Below are 16,824 nucleotides of genomic sequence, written 5' to 3' on the forward strand. Positions count from 1 at the left end.
CCTACATATTATCTTTATGTTACCTACAGAGTATCTTTTCTCTGATACCCAAAGAATAAAATCAAGTCTCCCTATATTCTCTCTCTCTCTCTGAGTCTGATAACCTATCGCCAAGGTTATTTTCAACAAAGAAGGATAATGCTTTTTAGCTCATCCAGAGGATGTGTTAATAGAATAATCAAAGCATAGGCAACACTGTGTAGCATCGGATATAAACATGTATTCTGGAGCCAGCTGCTTAGGGCTGAATCCTGGCTTCATCCCTTACTATGTGACCTGAACCTATTACTTAATGTGTTTCAGTTTCTTCATTCATAAAATGGAATTCGACATGACACCTAATTCATTGATTTGTGGCAAAGTTTAAATAAACTATTTCATATAAATCAATTAACATAGTGTCGGGCACTTAAAAATCACTCAATATGGTGGCTCTTATTCAAATATTTTCACTTTACATGGTAAACCCAGCCACATTGTATAGAGATGGGCAAAGGGATAAAGGGCTTTCCTTTGCTATTGTTTTTGATCTTTATGTAGCCTATATCACAACAACTTCTACATTTCACTCAACTATTTGGAATTAACTTTATCAAAGAAAGTAGGGAGGGTGCCTGAGGGATGAAAGACTGTATCTTACAGAGAATCTATGGTTTGTTTAATGAATTATTCTGTCCCCTTTCCTATGCCAAAGAGCTTTATCTATTTTGACTTCTCACTTTGTTTACAGGACTGGCCTGGGGAGCTTTTGAGTGCCTTCCATTTCCCTTGAATGTGCTCAGCAAATTGCTGACAGTCTGGCATCATTATCACGAATGCAAGCCACTGAGCTCACATGCTGTATCACCCTGAACTCCAGTTTCTGTCTGCAAAGAGATTTAATTGATTCCCATTTCCTGTAGAGTACCCTATTAACCCACTTAGAAGTACAGAGAAATAGCACTGCCTTTCAGTCTATGAACTGGTAATGAATTCACAATAAGGAAGGACAACCAATGCATTCCATTTCATTCTAGTCATTCACATACTGGGACGCATGAGAGCAAAATCCTCGGCTTTAATTAAACCTTTAAAACTCTTAAGTTGCACTCTCTCTTGAACAAATTGATCCTCCTAAGGTCAGTCTGCATATATTAGTAGAAGAAATTAGCGTATACCACTGGACCCCTACTTTTGCTATTCTACCCTTCCCAAATTAGAGCAGTAAATAGCCAAGATATGTCTTAAGGAAACTGACCTGAGGAATTCATACAAATGTAGAAACCCAGCACACTAGAAATTCTAGGTAGTTTCTATGAAACCAACATACAGATGATTTCACCCCTAAACCTGCTATTCCTTGCATTACTTTATGAGTAATGTATACTGCATTTTTACCTTTATTCATTCTTTTCATCTTTAGCCAGTAAATCAATCACTGATGATAAGAATTCACACAGCATTTATAAGACAATATAGAGAATGAAGAATAGGACAGGATGATATCATTCTCGCCTTTAATATCCTGATTAATATATTTGACTGTCAAAGTCTCTTCCAAACAACAAAAAATGCTTTTAAAATTTCACAGAAATTACACATGGATATTCCTAGCATTAGTGATTATTACTAATTTTTTTTAATAATACTCAAAGTTAGAAACAATCCAAAAGGCATCAACTGGTGAATGGATAAACAAAATGTGGTATATTATATGAATATTATTCAGCAATAAAAATGAACAAACTACTGATTTATCCTAGAACATGACTGAATCACAAAAATCAGGCTAAGTGGAAAGAAGCTAGATGGACAAGATCACATATTGTATGATTTCATTTTCATGAAATATTCAGAAAAAAACATTTCTAGAGGCAAGCGTCAGACTGGCAACCGCCTGGGCGTGGGGACAGAGAGCGCCTAATCTTTCAGGGATGAGGGAAATGCTTTAATACTGGCTTCTAATGATAGCTGAACTGAAAATTTTTATGATAAAAGAAACCACTGTGTACATAAGCTGGTAAAATTTATGATGTGTAAATAATACACAGAATCTATAAGAAAAATTAGTATAGGCTAACGTTATGACCAACCTAGATAGGATATTAAAAAGCAGAGACATTACTTTGCCAACCAAAGTCCATCCAGTCAAAGCTATGGTTTTTCCAGTGTTCATATATGGATGTGGGAGTTGGACTGTGAAGAAAGCTGAGTGCTGAAGAATTGATGGTTTTGAACTGTGGCATTGGAGAAGACTCTTGAGAGTCCCTTGGACTGCAAGGAGATCCAACCAGTCTATCCTAAATAAAATCTGTCCTGAATATTCATTGGAAGGACTGATGCTGAAGCTGAAACGCCAATACTTTGGCCACCTCATGGGAAGAGTTGACTCATGGAAAAGACCCTGATGCTGGGAGGGATTGGGGGCAGGAGGAGAAAGGGATGACCAAGGATGAGATGGCTGGATGGCATCATCAACTCAATGGACATGCGTTTGAGTGAACTCTGGGAGTTGGATGGACAAGGAGGCCTGGCATGCTGCGATTCATGGGGTCACAAAGAGTCAGACACGACTGAGCGACTGAACTGAACTGAAGATAGACTAAGAATGTTAAGTGGAGAAGGCTGATCTGTGCTCTCAGGATAAATAAAACTGAACAGCCAAAACGGAATTATTTACAGCATCATTCTAATTTCACTGATATCTGTCATAATGAAGGCAAGAAAATAGCTTACCTTCTCTCCAGACTCAGTGACCACACCCACAGGATTTAGGTTTCTTGCGTACAGTCTTTGTTTTGTTCACTGTTGTATCTCAAATTACTAGAAAAGTGTCTGACACATGAAGGGAGTTTAATGAAGATCTGTTGAATAATTCACGGCCTATCTTACCATGTCATATCTTGGAAAATCCATTCAGCTGAATGATTTCCTCCATATTTGAAAACAGTACATTGTATTTGGTTGTTTTTTCTTTTACTCGCTTTTCCTGGCAAAGTCAATTGCAATTTTGTTAAGTGAGCTTGCTCGGTCGTGTCCGACTCTTTGTGACCCCATGGACTGTCGCCCACCAGGCTCTTCCATCCATGGGATTCTCCAGGCAAAAATACTAGAATGGGTTGCCATTTCCTTCTCCAGGGGAACTTCCTGACCCAGGGATCGAACCCAGGTCTCCTGCATTGCAGGCAGGCGCTTTACCCACTGAGCCATCAGGGTAGATAAATAAACACAGTGTATAGATTTTTCTGTCTGTAAGGGGTAATGACCAGATTTTCAGCTACTGTACCTATATTCAAACTTAGAATCTAGCCTTTAGGTTTGTTTTAAAGAAAAGTTTAAGAAATGAGAGTTAAAACTTTAAAGTTTTACAAACTTTAAAACTCATATCACTCTCATATCATATCAGAGTGTAATATAAATGAAGAATCAATTCTCTTCACCTTAAGAGAAGAATCAATTGATAAAACTTGTAGGAAGCCTTTAATGGTCTCTGATTTATAAACTCCTAAGAATTGGGCTGATGGTCCTATTCAACATATAAATAATTGCAGAAAGGTGTTAGATGATGAAGTAATTTTAGGAGGAGCTGGAAATGATGCATGAGAAATCTAATTTACCTTCCTCTTTTCTACAGCAGCAGAAAAAATGGCACAATTATCCACTACACAGCTCAGATTCAACTCTCATCTCTTAATTACAAGACTAGCCAATTCTGGCCAGAATTACCCTTACATTTTTCATGCCTTCACTTGGTCTGCTTTGATAATGACAGAGAACATTTTCTTTTCAAAATCCTTTAATTGCAGAACCTTATACTAAAATGTGCCATTTCTCTGCTATAGGTCTAGCAAATGCCTGTTCCTTTGTGTCTCCATAGCAACCACTAGAATTCAGGTTAGGGATCACCCTAATGCCTTGTCTTGTATAACAGATTTTTTTATATCTTCCTTTCCTCTCCCTCTGTCTCCTACTTCCTCATCTTATTTGCTAATTATATTATATACTTATTATACTTATTATATACTTACTTATTTATATTATACACTATATTATAGTTTATAATAATATAATCTATAATATAGAACAATAACTATAGCTGTATAGTTAGTTATATCTGTATGATTTTATGATTCTCAATTACAATTTTCTGACCCAGAATTCAAGAACATTCCCTCCCGTCATTTTAAACCCAAACTCCAGAGGCAAATTTTCAAGTCTGTACGTCACTGCTGTGCCCACTACTATGCTCTAACATCAACTCAATAATTCAGTATGTCTAAGACAAATCAGTATGCTACATACTAATTAACTTCGTATATATAAAGACCGCATAAAATAAATGTAAAGAATAAAAAGAAAGAAATGCAACACTCTTGACCCATCACCCATCATAAGAGAAACATAAAAGCACCGTCACCTTTCTATTTGGTGTAGATCCTAGCTGTTCCACATCCCGTTAGAGGTAACTACTGTCCTAAAGTTTGTTTTCATCATTCTCTTTAATGTTCTGCATTATGATTTTACCATATGAAATTATAATCCTAAACAATATTGTATTCATTTTAACATATACTGACCTTACATAAATGAAGTCACATTTATGTTTCTTTTAGAGATTTGCTTTCATTGTTCAACACATCTCTAAGGTTCATCAGTCTTCACTGCTAAGTAATTTTTGTATGAATATGCCACAATTATTTCATTATATTGCAAATGAACTTGTGTTTTTGTTCAGTATATTTCTAAAACAGAAACAATGCTGCCACAGCTATTCCTGGCGCTCACAGGTAAGGGGCACGTGCACATGAGCAAAGAGGAATTTCTGGGTCACTGGAGAGAGTATCTTTAACTAAGTAGGCAGCAACCAATATCCTCCACAGGCCAAGCAGTAAACTGGACTCTCCACAGTGAATACCTGTTATGCCGGCCGCAAAGTCCCACCTAAAACTGCTACTTTCAGACTCTGCTGTATTTCCCAATTTTGCAGGAATCAAATGCTTGTATTATTTACGTTACCATAGATCTATTTCTGATTACTAATTATATTAAGCACATTTTTATATTTGTATTGGCCATTGCAGTCTGAGGTGCAAGTTTAAATCTTTTGCCACTTCCTTTTTTGCTCTTTACTTGGTGGTGGTGGTTTAGTCGCTAAGTTGTGTCTGACTCTTTGCGACCCCATGGATGATAGCCTGCCAGGCTTCTCTGTCCATGGGATTCTCCAGACAAGACTACTGGACTGGGTTGCCATTTCCTTCTCCAATTTCAGTTCAGTCGCTCAGTTGTGTCTGAGTCTTTGCAATCCCATGAACTGTAGCACGCCAGGCCTCCCTGTCCATCACCAACTCCCAGAGTCCACCCAAACCCATGTCCATTGAGTTGGTGATGCCATCCAACTCATCCTCTGTCATCCCCTTCTCCTCCTGCCCTCAATCTTTCCCAGCATCAGGGTCTTTTCTCCAACTTAGAGATCTGTAAAATTATTTATAAATACATTAATATCATCTTCAGTTATATTCATTGGTAATGCTTTTGCTGGATTATTTTTTAAATACCCATTTCTCAACTGTATTTTGGACATATTTACTTTATAGCTTACGTATCATCAAATACTGAAAAACACTCTGCAGTTTCAGGTATAATGTTCTAAACATGCTGATTAGCTAGAGTTTGTGATTGGGTTCTTTAAATCCTTCATGTGCTTTTCTAATGTTTCCTCTGCTTGAGCTCCCAAATAATGAAACACACATGTGAACATCTTTCATCACTATGGTAGATTTGTCTATTTCTCCTTGTACTTCTATTTCTTCTCCATACACCTTCATATTACATATGCCTGGTACATTCATCTCCAGGGAGCCTTTATAAAATAGTCTATTCTGATTGATATTAATAGAGCCATATGTACTTTTCTTTTGAACAGCATTTATTTAAGATATCTATTTATCTATTTAAAAGATGGAACATCTTTTCCCCCTTTTAGTTTCAACAGTTCTATCTGCTCATGCTTTAGATGTGTAATGTGGTAAATAGCTTATAACTTTTTAAATTTTGGAGCTTTTAGTTTACTTTCATCTTTAATTAATGATATGTTTAGATTTATTTCTATAGTTTTTTTCCTCTCCTTTCTTGCCTTTTTCTTTTTCTTCTTGATACCAGAGTTTCATAATCACTCCTATTTTGTTCTATATGTATCCTGTAACTATTCTATACATTTTAAGACATATACTTGTTAAGATTTTGAATTTGAGTTATAGTCTCTCCTCTAGAACAATACAGAAAACTTAAACAAATTTAAACCCAGTTTCCTGTTCCAGCTTCAAGGATGACACACATGTTTTTCATTATTTGTTCTTCCCAGGTTTGTGTACATTCTACTCCCCCAGCATAAGGTGTCCATATCCTGAAAGGTCTAGAACTCTGCAAGAAGTAATTGCAAAATAGAACCTCTCGGCAGGTTTATATCCAAGAATTTTTCCTTTAAAGCCTTTGGTTAGAATCAAGTAATGTTGGATACCTTAAAATTCAGGAAAATAAATGACCAAATGTGAAAGTCAGTCATCAGAGATCCCATGCCACAGAGATCAGATCTGGTAATAAAGAAGTTGCTTACTCTTGGGGATAATTATTGATAAATAACAGCTTTAATGGTAAGGGAACTTGTAGTTTCCCATGGTTATGATCTATGGAAGATATTACTAACATATACTAATATCACTGGGCACTCATACTGAGGTTAGGTGGGGCTATGCCATTTGTTTTGCCCCACCTAACGAAGCTGCCTGTATAACTTCTTCTGGGAAGCAGTGTTCTATACCCCCACTCTCTGACCCAGATGGTACAAGTTTCACATGGTGCAGAGATAGGATGATGGTATATCCATCAGTTAGGATCTCTGAAAATCTACATAGAGAACAGTTGCTCTGAAGAGCTGCCAGAACTACAGCAAACTGCCTCATCAAGGAACAACCCTGTATTAACACAAGGGCTTGGGGATTACTTGTGACTGCAGCATAACACAGCCAAATCTAACTATTTAACTTCATTGGATGAAGCAAAACAAATACTATTTTTCCTCATGTTACATGTATTATTAGTGAAACACAGCGAAAGTATGTCGCTTTCAAGGTCATCAACTTCTAAATATCAAAACCTGGAAGATAATTTCCCTTATAAATAAAATATAAAGCAATTATAAGCTGATTAAATACTTTTATTTCATTGCAGCCTAGTAGAACTCCTTACTAAACTTCACTAAAATATTAAATGAAATCTCCTCTGTAATACTTACTGTTGCTGCTGCTGTTTAGATGCTAAGTTGTGTATGACTCTTTTGCAACCCCATGGACTGTAGCCCAGCCAGATTCCTCTCTCCATGGAATTCTCCAGGCAAGAATACTGGAGTGGGTTGCCATTTCCTTCTCTAGGGGATCTTCCCCAACCACGGATTGAACCCACGTCTCCTGCATTGGCAAGCAGATTCTTTACCACTGAACCACCTGGGAAGCACTGAAATACTTACTAGGAACTATAAACTCGATTTCGTCTGACATGGCAATCCCCAGCTTATTAGAAGCAAAGCAGCGGTATTTTCCTTGAAAGTGAGATATGTGCCCATCATTTGGTATCCTGAAAGTCCCCCCATTGTTAGATACAATTATCCGAGGGTCAGAGAGATTAAAAGGCTTGTCATCCTTATTCCACAAGAATCTGTAAGACAAAACTAAAGTTAGCAACCCTGAAAGAAATCATAACTTATTTACAAATAAATATACAGAAATAAGAAAACCGAGGCATTTTAAAATAAAAAGTATATATATATATACATCTATTTAACTGAATATAACAATACAAAAAGGTATCTAAAATAATCTGAGAAATCTTATAAACTGCTATAGACTTAATTGTTTATGTCTCCCTAAAATTCCTATGTTGAAGTCTATTTCCCAATGTATTGTAATAGTATTTGAGGGTAGGGCCTTGGAGAGGTGATTATGTCATGCCCATGCTTTCTCCCTTCTGCCATGTGAGGTTACAAGAAGATGACTGGCTGTGAACAGCAAGCAGGTCATCACCAGACACCAAAGCTGCCGGTGATACTAAATCTGTCAGTGACTTGGTCTTGGTCTTCTCACCACCAGAGCTGTGACAAATATGTGTCTGTTGTTTAAGCCATTCAGTCCATGGCATTTTTACTGTAGCAGCCAGAACTGACTGAGACACAAGCCATGAAAAAGCTGTGACAATTGGAAGGGGAAAAAAAGATAGGTTTCATTTTGTTCTTTTAAAATTAAAGATATATTTTAAAACTTATCCAGTTAAAAAGATAATGTAGGATCTTTACTAATATTTCAGACATTACAGTATTTGGAGACTAAAAAATATAAATATACAATATGTCCATGTATGTGTGTGTGTGTGTATATTTGAGAAGAGCTCACTCAAAATTCAAAAACACACAAAGCAATTATTATCAAATTGGGTTATATAGTCTATCAATATTTTTAGACATATTTGTTAACATAATTGAGACCACAGTAAATATATAATTTTTCCATTAAGTTTTTCCAATTATTGCAATTCTCTAAAGATAATTTTATGACTACATTATCTTCTGTCTTATGGCTCCTAATTAATTTATCTAACCATTTTCACTTTTATGAACAATATTGTTACAAAAACTCTACATATTTATTTTGGGTGGTAATTTTACAAATATTTTATTATGGTAATTCCTTAAAAGTCAGATTGATAAACCCATAATATAAAAAATTTCATCATTTTTGATAAGCACTGAAGAATTATATTCCAGAAAAAACATAGACAATTCCCACTCCCATATGTAACAGTATCCATTCTAAGACATGGTTATAAAAAGTTTTTTTTTTTTTTAATCTTTAAAAACCTAATAGATATATAGTGACTTTCCAATTAGATTTTATTTTATATATTAATAATGCACACCAATTTGAATACGCTCCAGGAACACAGTCTGACGCTTGTTCAAAAAGAATAGCAAATGGAGACACAATTTTCTTAGGAGCATGCCTGTCTCCTGACAACTTCTCTTACTTCTTTTCTCTCTGCATCTTTCACATCTTTTTGGTTTTAGGTGCAAATAACATATAGAATCTTTTCTTTAAAATTCTAATACCTTGTCTAGGATAACTCTATATATTCAAAATGAAACACTTCCAATTTGTGCCATGCTGCATCTTTTCATTCATTCAAGGTTTCTCTAAACCTGCTACCCAGTATACATGCTACATAATTGATGCTACGTAGTTTTTGCTATCACTTTCAGTGATATTGCTGTTACTAACAAATGGAATTTCTGGATTTGTTCCTTTTACTATCATGATGGGATTTTTTTCCTTTCTTGTTTTCTAATTATTTTCTGTTTTATATAATAAGGTATTTAACTATACCTTTAAAAAAAGAGAAATTGACTACTTATTTCATATGTATAAAATTTTATTTTTGTCCATTGAATTTTATTGAGTTTTCAGATAGAATATCAATTATCTAATAAAGATAATAATAATGTAGTATTAAATATTCTTTCCATATCTAGAGTCATTAAAAAATTCTTACATAACTATATTAGATATTACTTGAGAAGAATAAATATTGCTAATAGCAGGTACTCTATTCATGATTCTGAATTAGTAGTTCATAATTAAACTTGATACTGGATATTGACATGATAAATATAACTCATCATTAATCATCTCCCATGATTATATGGTATATCTCTTGATATAATCAAGTTAACCAATATTTATATATAATAATATTGATTGATCCATATTTGCAGTGATTAATACATTCTCCTTTATTCCATTATAATTTATCCATATTCACATATTTGAATTATATTATAATTGGTAAAAGACAGAAAAATGACAATTAAGAATGCTAATGATTCACTAATAATTTTTAAAATATCAAATTATCAGGCAATAAAAATGTTATTCACAAAACAATTTAAAATAATTAATTTCCATTCTTTCATCTTTAATGGATGTAAAATGATCAGGTAAGTCAATGAAAGTCTGTAGGTTTGCTTATCATTCTAGAATCATTTAGAACTTTAAAATCTTGAATTCTCTTCATATCTTTTCCTCTTTAATTTCAGTACTCACACAGTTCTTTCTCTCCAAACTAGTAGGTACTTAGAAAAAACTTTTAGAGATTATAATTACCTATAGCAACAATTTTTCATTAATAATAAAATACTAGATAAAATATGCCATGTCATTTTTATTTTGCCATCTGAGTTAACACCTTTATAACAAAGTTAAAAATATCAAGTAACAACCTATTCACTGAATATATGTGTCACAATTAAGACATGCAATAATATGCATAGAATAACATTTATGAATATATTAACTTTCGTTTAATAAATGCCACCTTTCAATAAATAGAATAAAGTATTTTCTGTTATCTATCTAGCTGGTTCACTCATAAATAATCGGTGCATGTTTCCACAATGCCAAAGCCTATGCTAAATATTTAACATAAGATGATTTATGATAAAAATAATTTTAGCTGGCAAAAGAACATGCATAAAATAACCAAGCTTTGTTTTTATAGACATAGCTATCATTCACTTGGATATTTTTACTTTCAATAATGTGTAGATTTAAGTGACTTAGCAGTTTAGCAAGCTTATAAAGATTAGAATAAAATTCAGTATAAAGGATTGTATAATTTTAAACAACTACTTAGTTTGAAAAAAATACTCACTTTGGTTCTGGATTTCCTTTAGCTACACATTCAATTTGAAAATACTCATCAAAAGGAAAGGCAACTTGCACCGTTGACTGCTTCACGATTGTTGGAACCTGTTGAACTAAATATTAAAATAAGTATTTAAATAATGTGCTCTCCAAAAACTGGTTGAAGTTAGTTTAGCTACAACAAAAATAATTTCAACACACTTTCTATATTAGTAAGTACAACCAGAGAACAAATCTGACTTCCTCTTTGCAAAATGTAGTTAGCTCCAGGGAATATACTTCACTGCATCCATTTATGTTGTCATATTTTTTAAAAACCCACAATCATGTAACAATGTAATTTTAAAACATCCAACTTATATTGGCATTTCATCTATGTTGATGTGTTTATGCATTTTTACTTGGTTTGGTCATTGACAATTGACAATGTTTGGTCACTAACCATATTTGATAACGTACCTAATAATTTCATTTTTGGAAATTAGACTATTTCTTCATTCCTTAAGTATATAGATTTTTCCTTTATTGAAATAGTTACCTGTGATAAATTTCTAGGCATGGATACTAATGGTAATGACCCTGGATAAATATAAACATGTCTAAGAGGATATATACCACAAACAACCTATGAGTATAGCGGTTTCCCACAGTCATGCCATGAATGAATAACAGCGTTTTAAAATGATGAAACATTTTGCTAATTATTACCAAAAAATAACCCCCTCCACTTTAGTTTTATTTCCACTTATTGATTTTGTTATATTTCCCCTGAGCTTGATTTTCATTTGTCACTTCCAATTTATAAATTTTTAAATATATTTTGCCATCTTGGGAACTTGAGGGTATTTTCCTCCTTATAGAATTTAACACTAATGATTGTTAGGATGAAAATGATAGCTAATATATAATAGTTTATTTATAGAGGATTCCTCAAATTCAGATATTCCTTCCTCATGTGATGATTTTTTTTTCATTTTGACATGTTAAATACCTTCCAGACAAATTTAAAAAGTAGAGGATAGCTTTGTATCTCACCAATTCAGGCAGAGGGATGGCATTTCTGAGAATTATGACCATAAAATAAACATCCTAATGCTGAAGTTTCAAGCTTGGATTAAGTTTTAAAACAGGACACCAGTCATGATATACATTAAAAATCTGTCATAGAGCATTCAATAGCTTTCAAAGGAAGAAACTACAATTTTAGTACATTTGTAACAAGCTCTGTAAGAAAACAGGATTGAATTCCTAAGAAAGTATAAATGGTTCAGTAGCTGAAATTTGACTTTGGCAAATAGGCTCTGAGAAAGCATTTTCTGTGTGACACACACAGGTGGTATTCCACAGTGGATACAAAGAGGTCCAAAACCCTGTGACCCTAAGCCAGGCCCAGAGCCACACTCTACTTTTTCCATTTGTAAAATTAGAGACTCAAGCCAAGTAAACAGACTTTTTGGTCATTGGATCCCTTTGCATTCTTAAATATTATATCTTCAAGTGGTTTTGTAATGGTAGGTTGTATTTAACAATATTTACCATATTAGAATTAAAAGTGAAAAATCTTCTAAATATTTATTCACTTAAAACAATCCTATTATTCATTAAACAACATTTTATCAAAAATACCGAATGTAGTTAGAAAAGTGGCATTGTTTTACATTATTACAAATCTCTAATATCTTAAGGGACAACGGCTGGATTCTATCTACCTCTGTATTCCATATGTTGTTTAGTTGCAATAAATGAAGAAGAGCCAACCTTACATAGATGTGTACCTAAAAAAAAGGCTGAGATATTTTATAGTTCTTTCTGATTTTTGTGGGCTTCCCTTGTGGCTCGGCTGGTAAAGAATCCGCCTGCAATGCAGGAAACTGGGGTTCAATCCCTGAGTTGGGAAGATCCCATAGAGAAGGGAAAGGTTACCCACTCCAGTATTCTGGCCTGGAGAATTCCACGGACTACATTCCATAGGACCTCAGAGTCAGACATGACTGAGCGACTTTCAGTTTCTGATTTCTGTGGGCACTGTTTTTGGATAGTACCCCAAAACTCACCAAGCATAATTTCTTAAAGGTTTCTTGCAATATGAAATCAGAAACCCTGTGAATATATTTTCATATTCTGTCACATTAAAATCTTTTATCCATGGGTGCTTTTTAAATCATGCATGTTTTTGTGACATGTAATATTCATCTGGAAAAACTATCAGTTAACTGAGTTATATAAATCTTCCAAATACTGACACATGTCATTACACAATATTAAAATTTCACATTTGTTAATATCGCTGATCTTAGAAATGCCTTAAATGTGGAGACGCTGTCAGTCTCACAGTAGAGGATACAAGCTTTCCACAATTCTAATATGTGCCTAAACACTCATATTTTATCATTGACAATATATATTTTATCAGTTATTTCTGTTGAAGTGACAAGCTCCCATGGTTCATTTTGGGGAAAATATCCATCAAAGTAATCCATTTTTTCTATCAGTAAAAATGATATCTGGCTTGGCACTCACATAATGACACAATCAAGGAAGACAGACTGTCATAGTACTTCGTTACATAGCAGAATTATTTTATATTTATTTCCAAATTCATCCTACAGAATATTAAGAAGAATGTACTCAAGGATGAAGATTTAACAAAATCAATAACACTTAACTGTTTCAACGAGGACAGTCTTAAGCAAAACTTTACTTTTTGGTGGTTTTTAAGATTTTTCGTTGTTGTTATTTTAGTGTAAGTATATGGTCCTGGGAATTCCATAAGTTTGGTGCCAATGCCTTGATCTATGCTAGGCAAGTGCCTGTTTAGCACCATTGCTTTTGCAACATCAGTGCATAGTGGAACATCAACATGGTGGAAAAGTAAAAAGTGACATCTTGCTTGGTATTATTATGCAACATTTGATCAATGGACTGCCTGAACAAATCTCTGTGACTCTGAGTGGTCCATGAATCACATTTTGAACACCAATGGCCAGCCTAGTATAACAACTCAGCCATTTCCAATTCTAAAATTCTTTACTTTTGCCTAATGAATCTGATAATTGAATTTTACCAGTTTAGTGGCATTAGCCCAAGCTCAGGATTATCCAACTGGACATTTATAAACACTTTAATAACACGTGGAAAACATTCAAATCTTCACTGACATTTACTTGGTTCGGACTACCACCTCTTTCTGTGTAGAGCAGGTCTTGAGCATATTGCAAATTCCTATTATTTAAATGTTATTACAGTTATAACTGATGAGGAGTGATGCACAATAGCAACGGTCCCTAAGATATCAGCTAGTAACTTGTGAACAACTTGTTTATTAGAACATTATTCTTTGTTAAATTTGCTAAGGTTGTAAAGTCTCAGCCATAACTAATTATTCAGGGAATGAAGCTAATAACCTTTGGGTGTTTATAAGAATATATATTCTACATTATAAATCTTTTCCTCCATAATTAGGCCAATTACAGAGACACCAGACTCGTTGACATTCAAACTGAATACCTGCCTTACTTCATTTGCCAATGAGAGCTCTAGAGTACTGAAATAAATGGGTAATTTTCAGATGTTCTGAAAACATGTCATTAATATTTTATAACAATTGTTGTCTAAGGACATTACAGCATGAAAATGCATAAGTAACTGAGACAACCAGAAATTTAAAAAAATGTGTCTTATGTACTAATACAACATTTCCTATCACCTATGAACTAAATGAGAAAAGATGGAAGGAAAATGTATAGTCTCTGCTCAGAAATCTGAATCAGGAATCCCAGTACATCTTTGGCACTACTGCGAATAAAATGTAATTATTAACCTCTTTTCCATAAGGATCGCTAAGAACCTTGCTCTTAATTTGGCACTGCATATTCAAACCCAAAGAATCAACTAAAGATGTGTCATTTCAGGTTTTTAACCAGTATTTGTACATATAGGCCAATATATATGATGTGTAGGCTAACAGATTTTCACTTTGAATAAAACAGAGCTTTAAATTTGTACATCTGTACAACAGGTCTGAGGTCAAGACTAATCCTTTGAAGTTTACATGATCTGCAAAGAATATTTCCCACGCTAAGATTATAATGATCAATATATCTTATTTTATGACTCTCCAAATTAGATATAAAAGAAGACAGTAGGGATCAATACTTGAACTGTATGCATAAAAATACGTAAATAATCCCAAGTGCTTATAAACAAAAGAAATTCTCCTAAACTGTACTTTAAATACTTGATACATTATTACATAAATTGTTTTTTCAGGTACACTATTTCTCAGCTTCTAGTTACTATAACTTGTTCAAGTTGATTTATAATGGTTAAAGATTTACATCCATTTTTATTGATACCAACATATGCTAAGACATATACCCCCAAAATGACTAACATTTTGATATGAATTCACTCCATAGAAAGCTTTAAATTTCCAGAGGTATTATCATATTACACTTTTAGTTGTGTACTATGAAAATGCATTTTCAATATTTTTCTAATTATTTTCATTCCTGAATAGATAATTATTGTCAGAAACAACACAAAGTTCATTCAGTTCCTCTTTTGTCCTGATTGGTTGAATTCCATTAACTTCTGAGTCACAACTCTCTCTAAAATAAACTAATCAAACACTTAAAAGAAATAACTGTTGCTAATATTGCAGATTACCTTACATGGTAAACTACCACCTGATCTATAGGTTATATTTCTTGCTATGTGCCAAGTTTGCCTTCAAGTATAAAAGCCTGAGCTGCAAAATAATTAATTATAGCAAGCAGCCAAGTATAAGCCTTCTGAAAAATTTAAAAGGAGAACATGAATTCCATGTAAATTGCTATAAGACTGGTAGAAATATGGCAGAAAAATCACATGTTCAATATATAATTATTCAACTTGAAAATCAAAATGCAAATATGGACTTCCAAAGTAAATATTGAATATTGTCACTTTACCTGAAAGTGGTATATCAACAGCTGTTGAGAATTTTAACAGGAAGAAAATTAGAGATGTGATTAATCCTCTTCCACTTAACAATACCTCCATTGCTCTTCAGGAAGGAGGCAGCCCAGAAAGAATGAAAATTGTAATGTCTTTTCTTACTTTTGATCGGAAACTGGTTACAAACAAACAAACCTGGAAACAAACAAACAAAACAGTAACACATAGTCTGAGCTCATGTACTGTAAATGGTCAACAGAAGTTGAATATATTTTTCTGTTGGCAATAATTTCCTCTTTATCAACCTGTTCTCAAATAACTGCATACAAATGTAAGTTTTTCCTCTTTGTATTTAAAATAAAGGACAGTTGATATGGTAAACCATAAACTACTCCCATAATTTTTTTTTTTGATCAGAGGAAATTTTACTTGGAATGTACTCTAGTACACTCTAATGAATGTCAGTGGCTTTGAGAGTAACTTCAGTTAGGTAATTTCTTTCAAAAGGTGACTCTTTTTCAATCTTTATTTTAAGCTTTTAACCTCATTTGAGTTGTTCACTGTCAGAAATTTAATATTTTATTTCCCTGGCAAAATAACTTTTCATGTTCAGAATTATCACACTAATAGAAAGTAAATAGCAGGATACAGGGAAAGGAATAAGGAAGAATGAATGGATAAGGACCAGCCACTACAACTAAAATTCATGAATCTAGACTTGCCTCAAGAAAACATAAGTGCATCAGTTAATTTCCACTTCAGCAGAAAGTTTATTCATTCCATGTTGACAGAAATATATTAAGGGTTAAAATATAAATTTCTCCTTACTTTCTTGATTTTGTTTTTATTCTGAAACATGATAATACATATTCAAACATTATTTATCATGTACTGTTTTATTATACTTTACTGTTCTATATTAATTTTATTGTATAATGTTTATATTATATATATTATTTAATAGTTTATAATAATGTACTGTTTTATGATACCACTAGACCATTCAGGGATGACCTAAATAAAATCCCTTATGATTATACAGTGGAAGGGACAAATAGATTCAAGGGATAAGATTTGGTAGACAGACTACCTGAAGAACTATGGATGGAGGTTCTTGACACTGTACAGGAGGCAGTGACAAAGCCATCCCCAAGAAAGAGGA

The 16,824-nt window shown here is 33.6% G+C and overlaps 1 protein-coding gene across 3 annotated transcripts in view; it reads right to left on the reverse strand.

Moving 5' to 3' along the window:
* The window catches only part of CHL1 (cell adhesion molecule L1 like), a 91,803-nt gene extending 76,036 nt beyond the window's left edge, over positions 1-15,767 (reverse strand). For all 3 annotated transcript variants that reach the window (XM_068982722.1, XM_068982723.1, XM_068982721.1), the window contains exons 1-3: positions 15,677-15,767; positions 10,732-10,837; positions 7,502-7,689 (exon numbers count right to left, since the gene is read on the reverse strand). In XM_068982722.1, the coding sequence (XP_068838823.1) occupies positions 7,502-7,689; positions 10,732-10,837; positions 15,677-15,767 (385 nt within the window). The remainder of the gene's footprint in view (positions 1-7,501; positions 7,690-10,731; positions 10,838-15,676) is intronic.
* Between the last annotated feature and the right edge of the window lie 1,057 nt (positions 15,768-16,824).

Source organism: Capricornis sumatraensis, chromosome 10 (genome assembly GCF_032405125.1).
Source record: "Capricornis sumatraensis isolate serow.1 chromosome 10, serow.2, whole genome shotgun sequence".
NCBI lineage: Eukaryota > Metazoa > Chordata > Mammalia > Artiodactyla > Bovidae > Capricornis > Capricornis sumatraensis.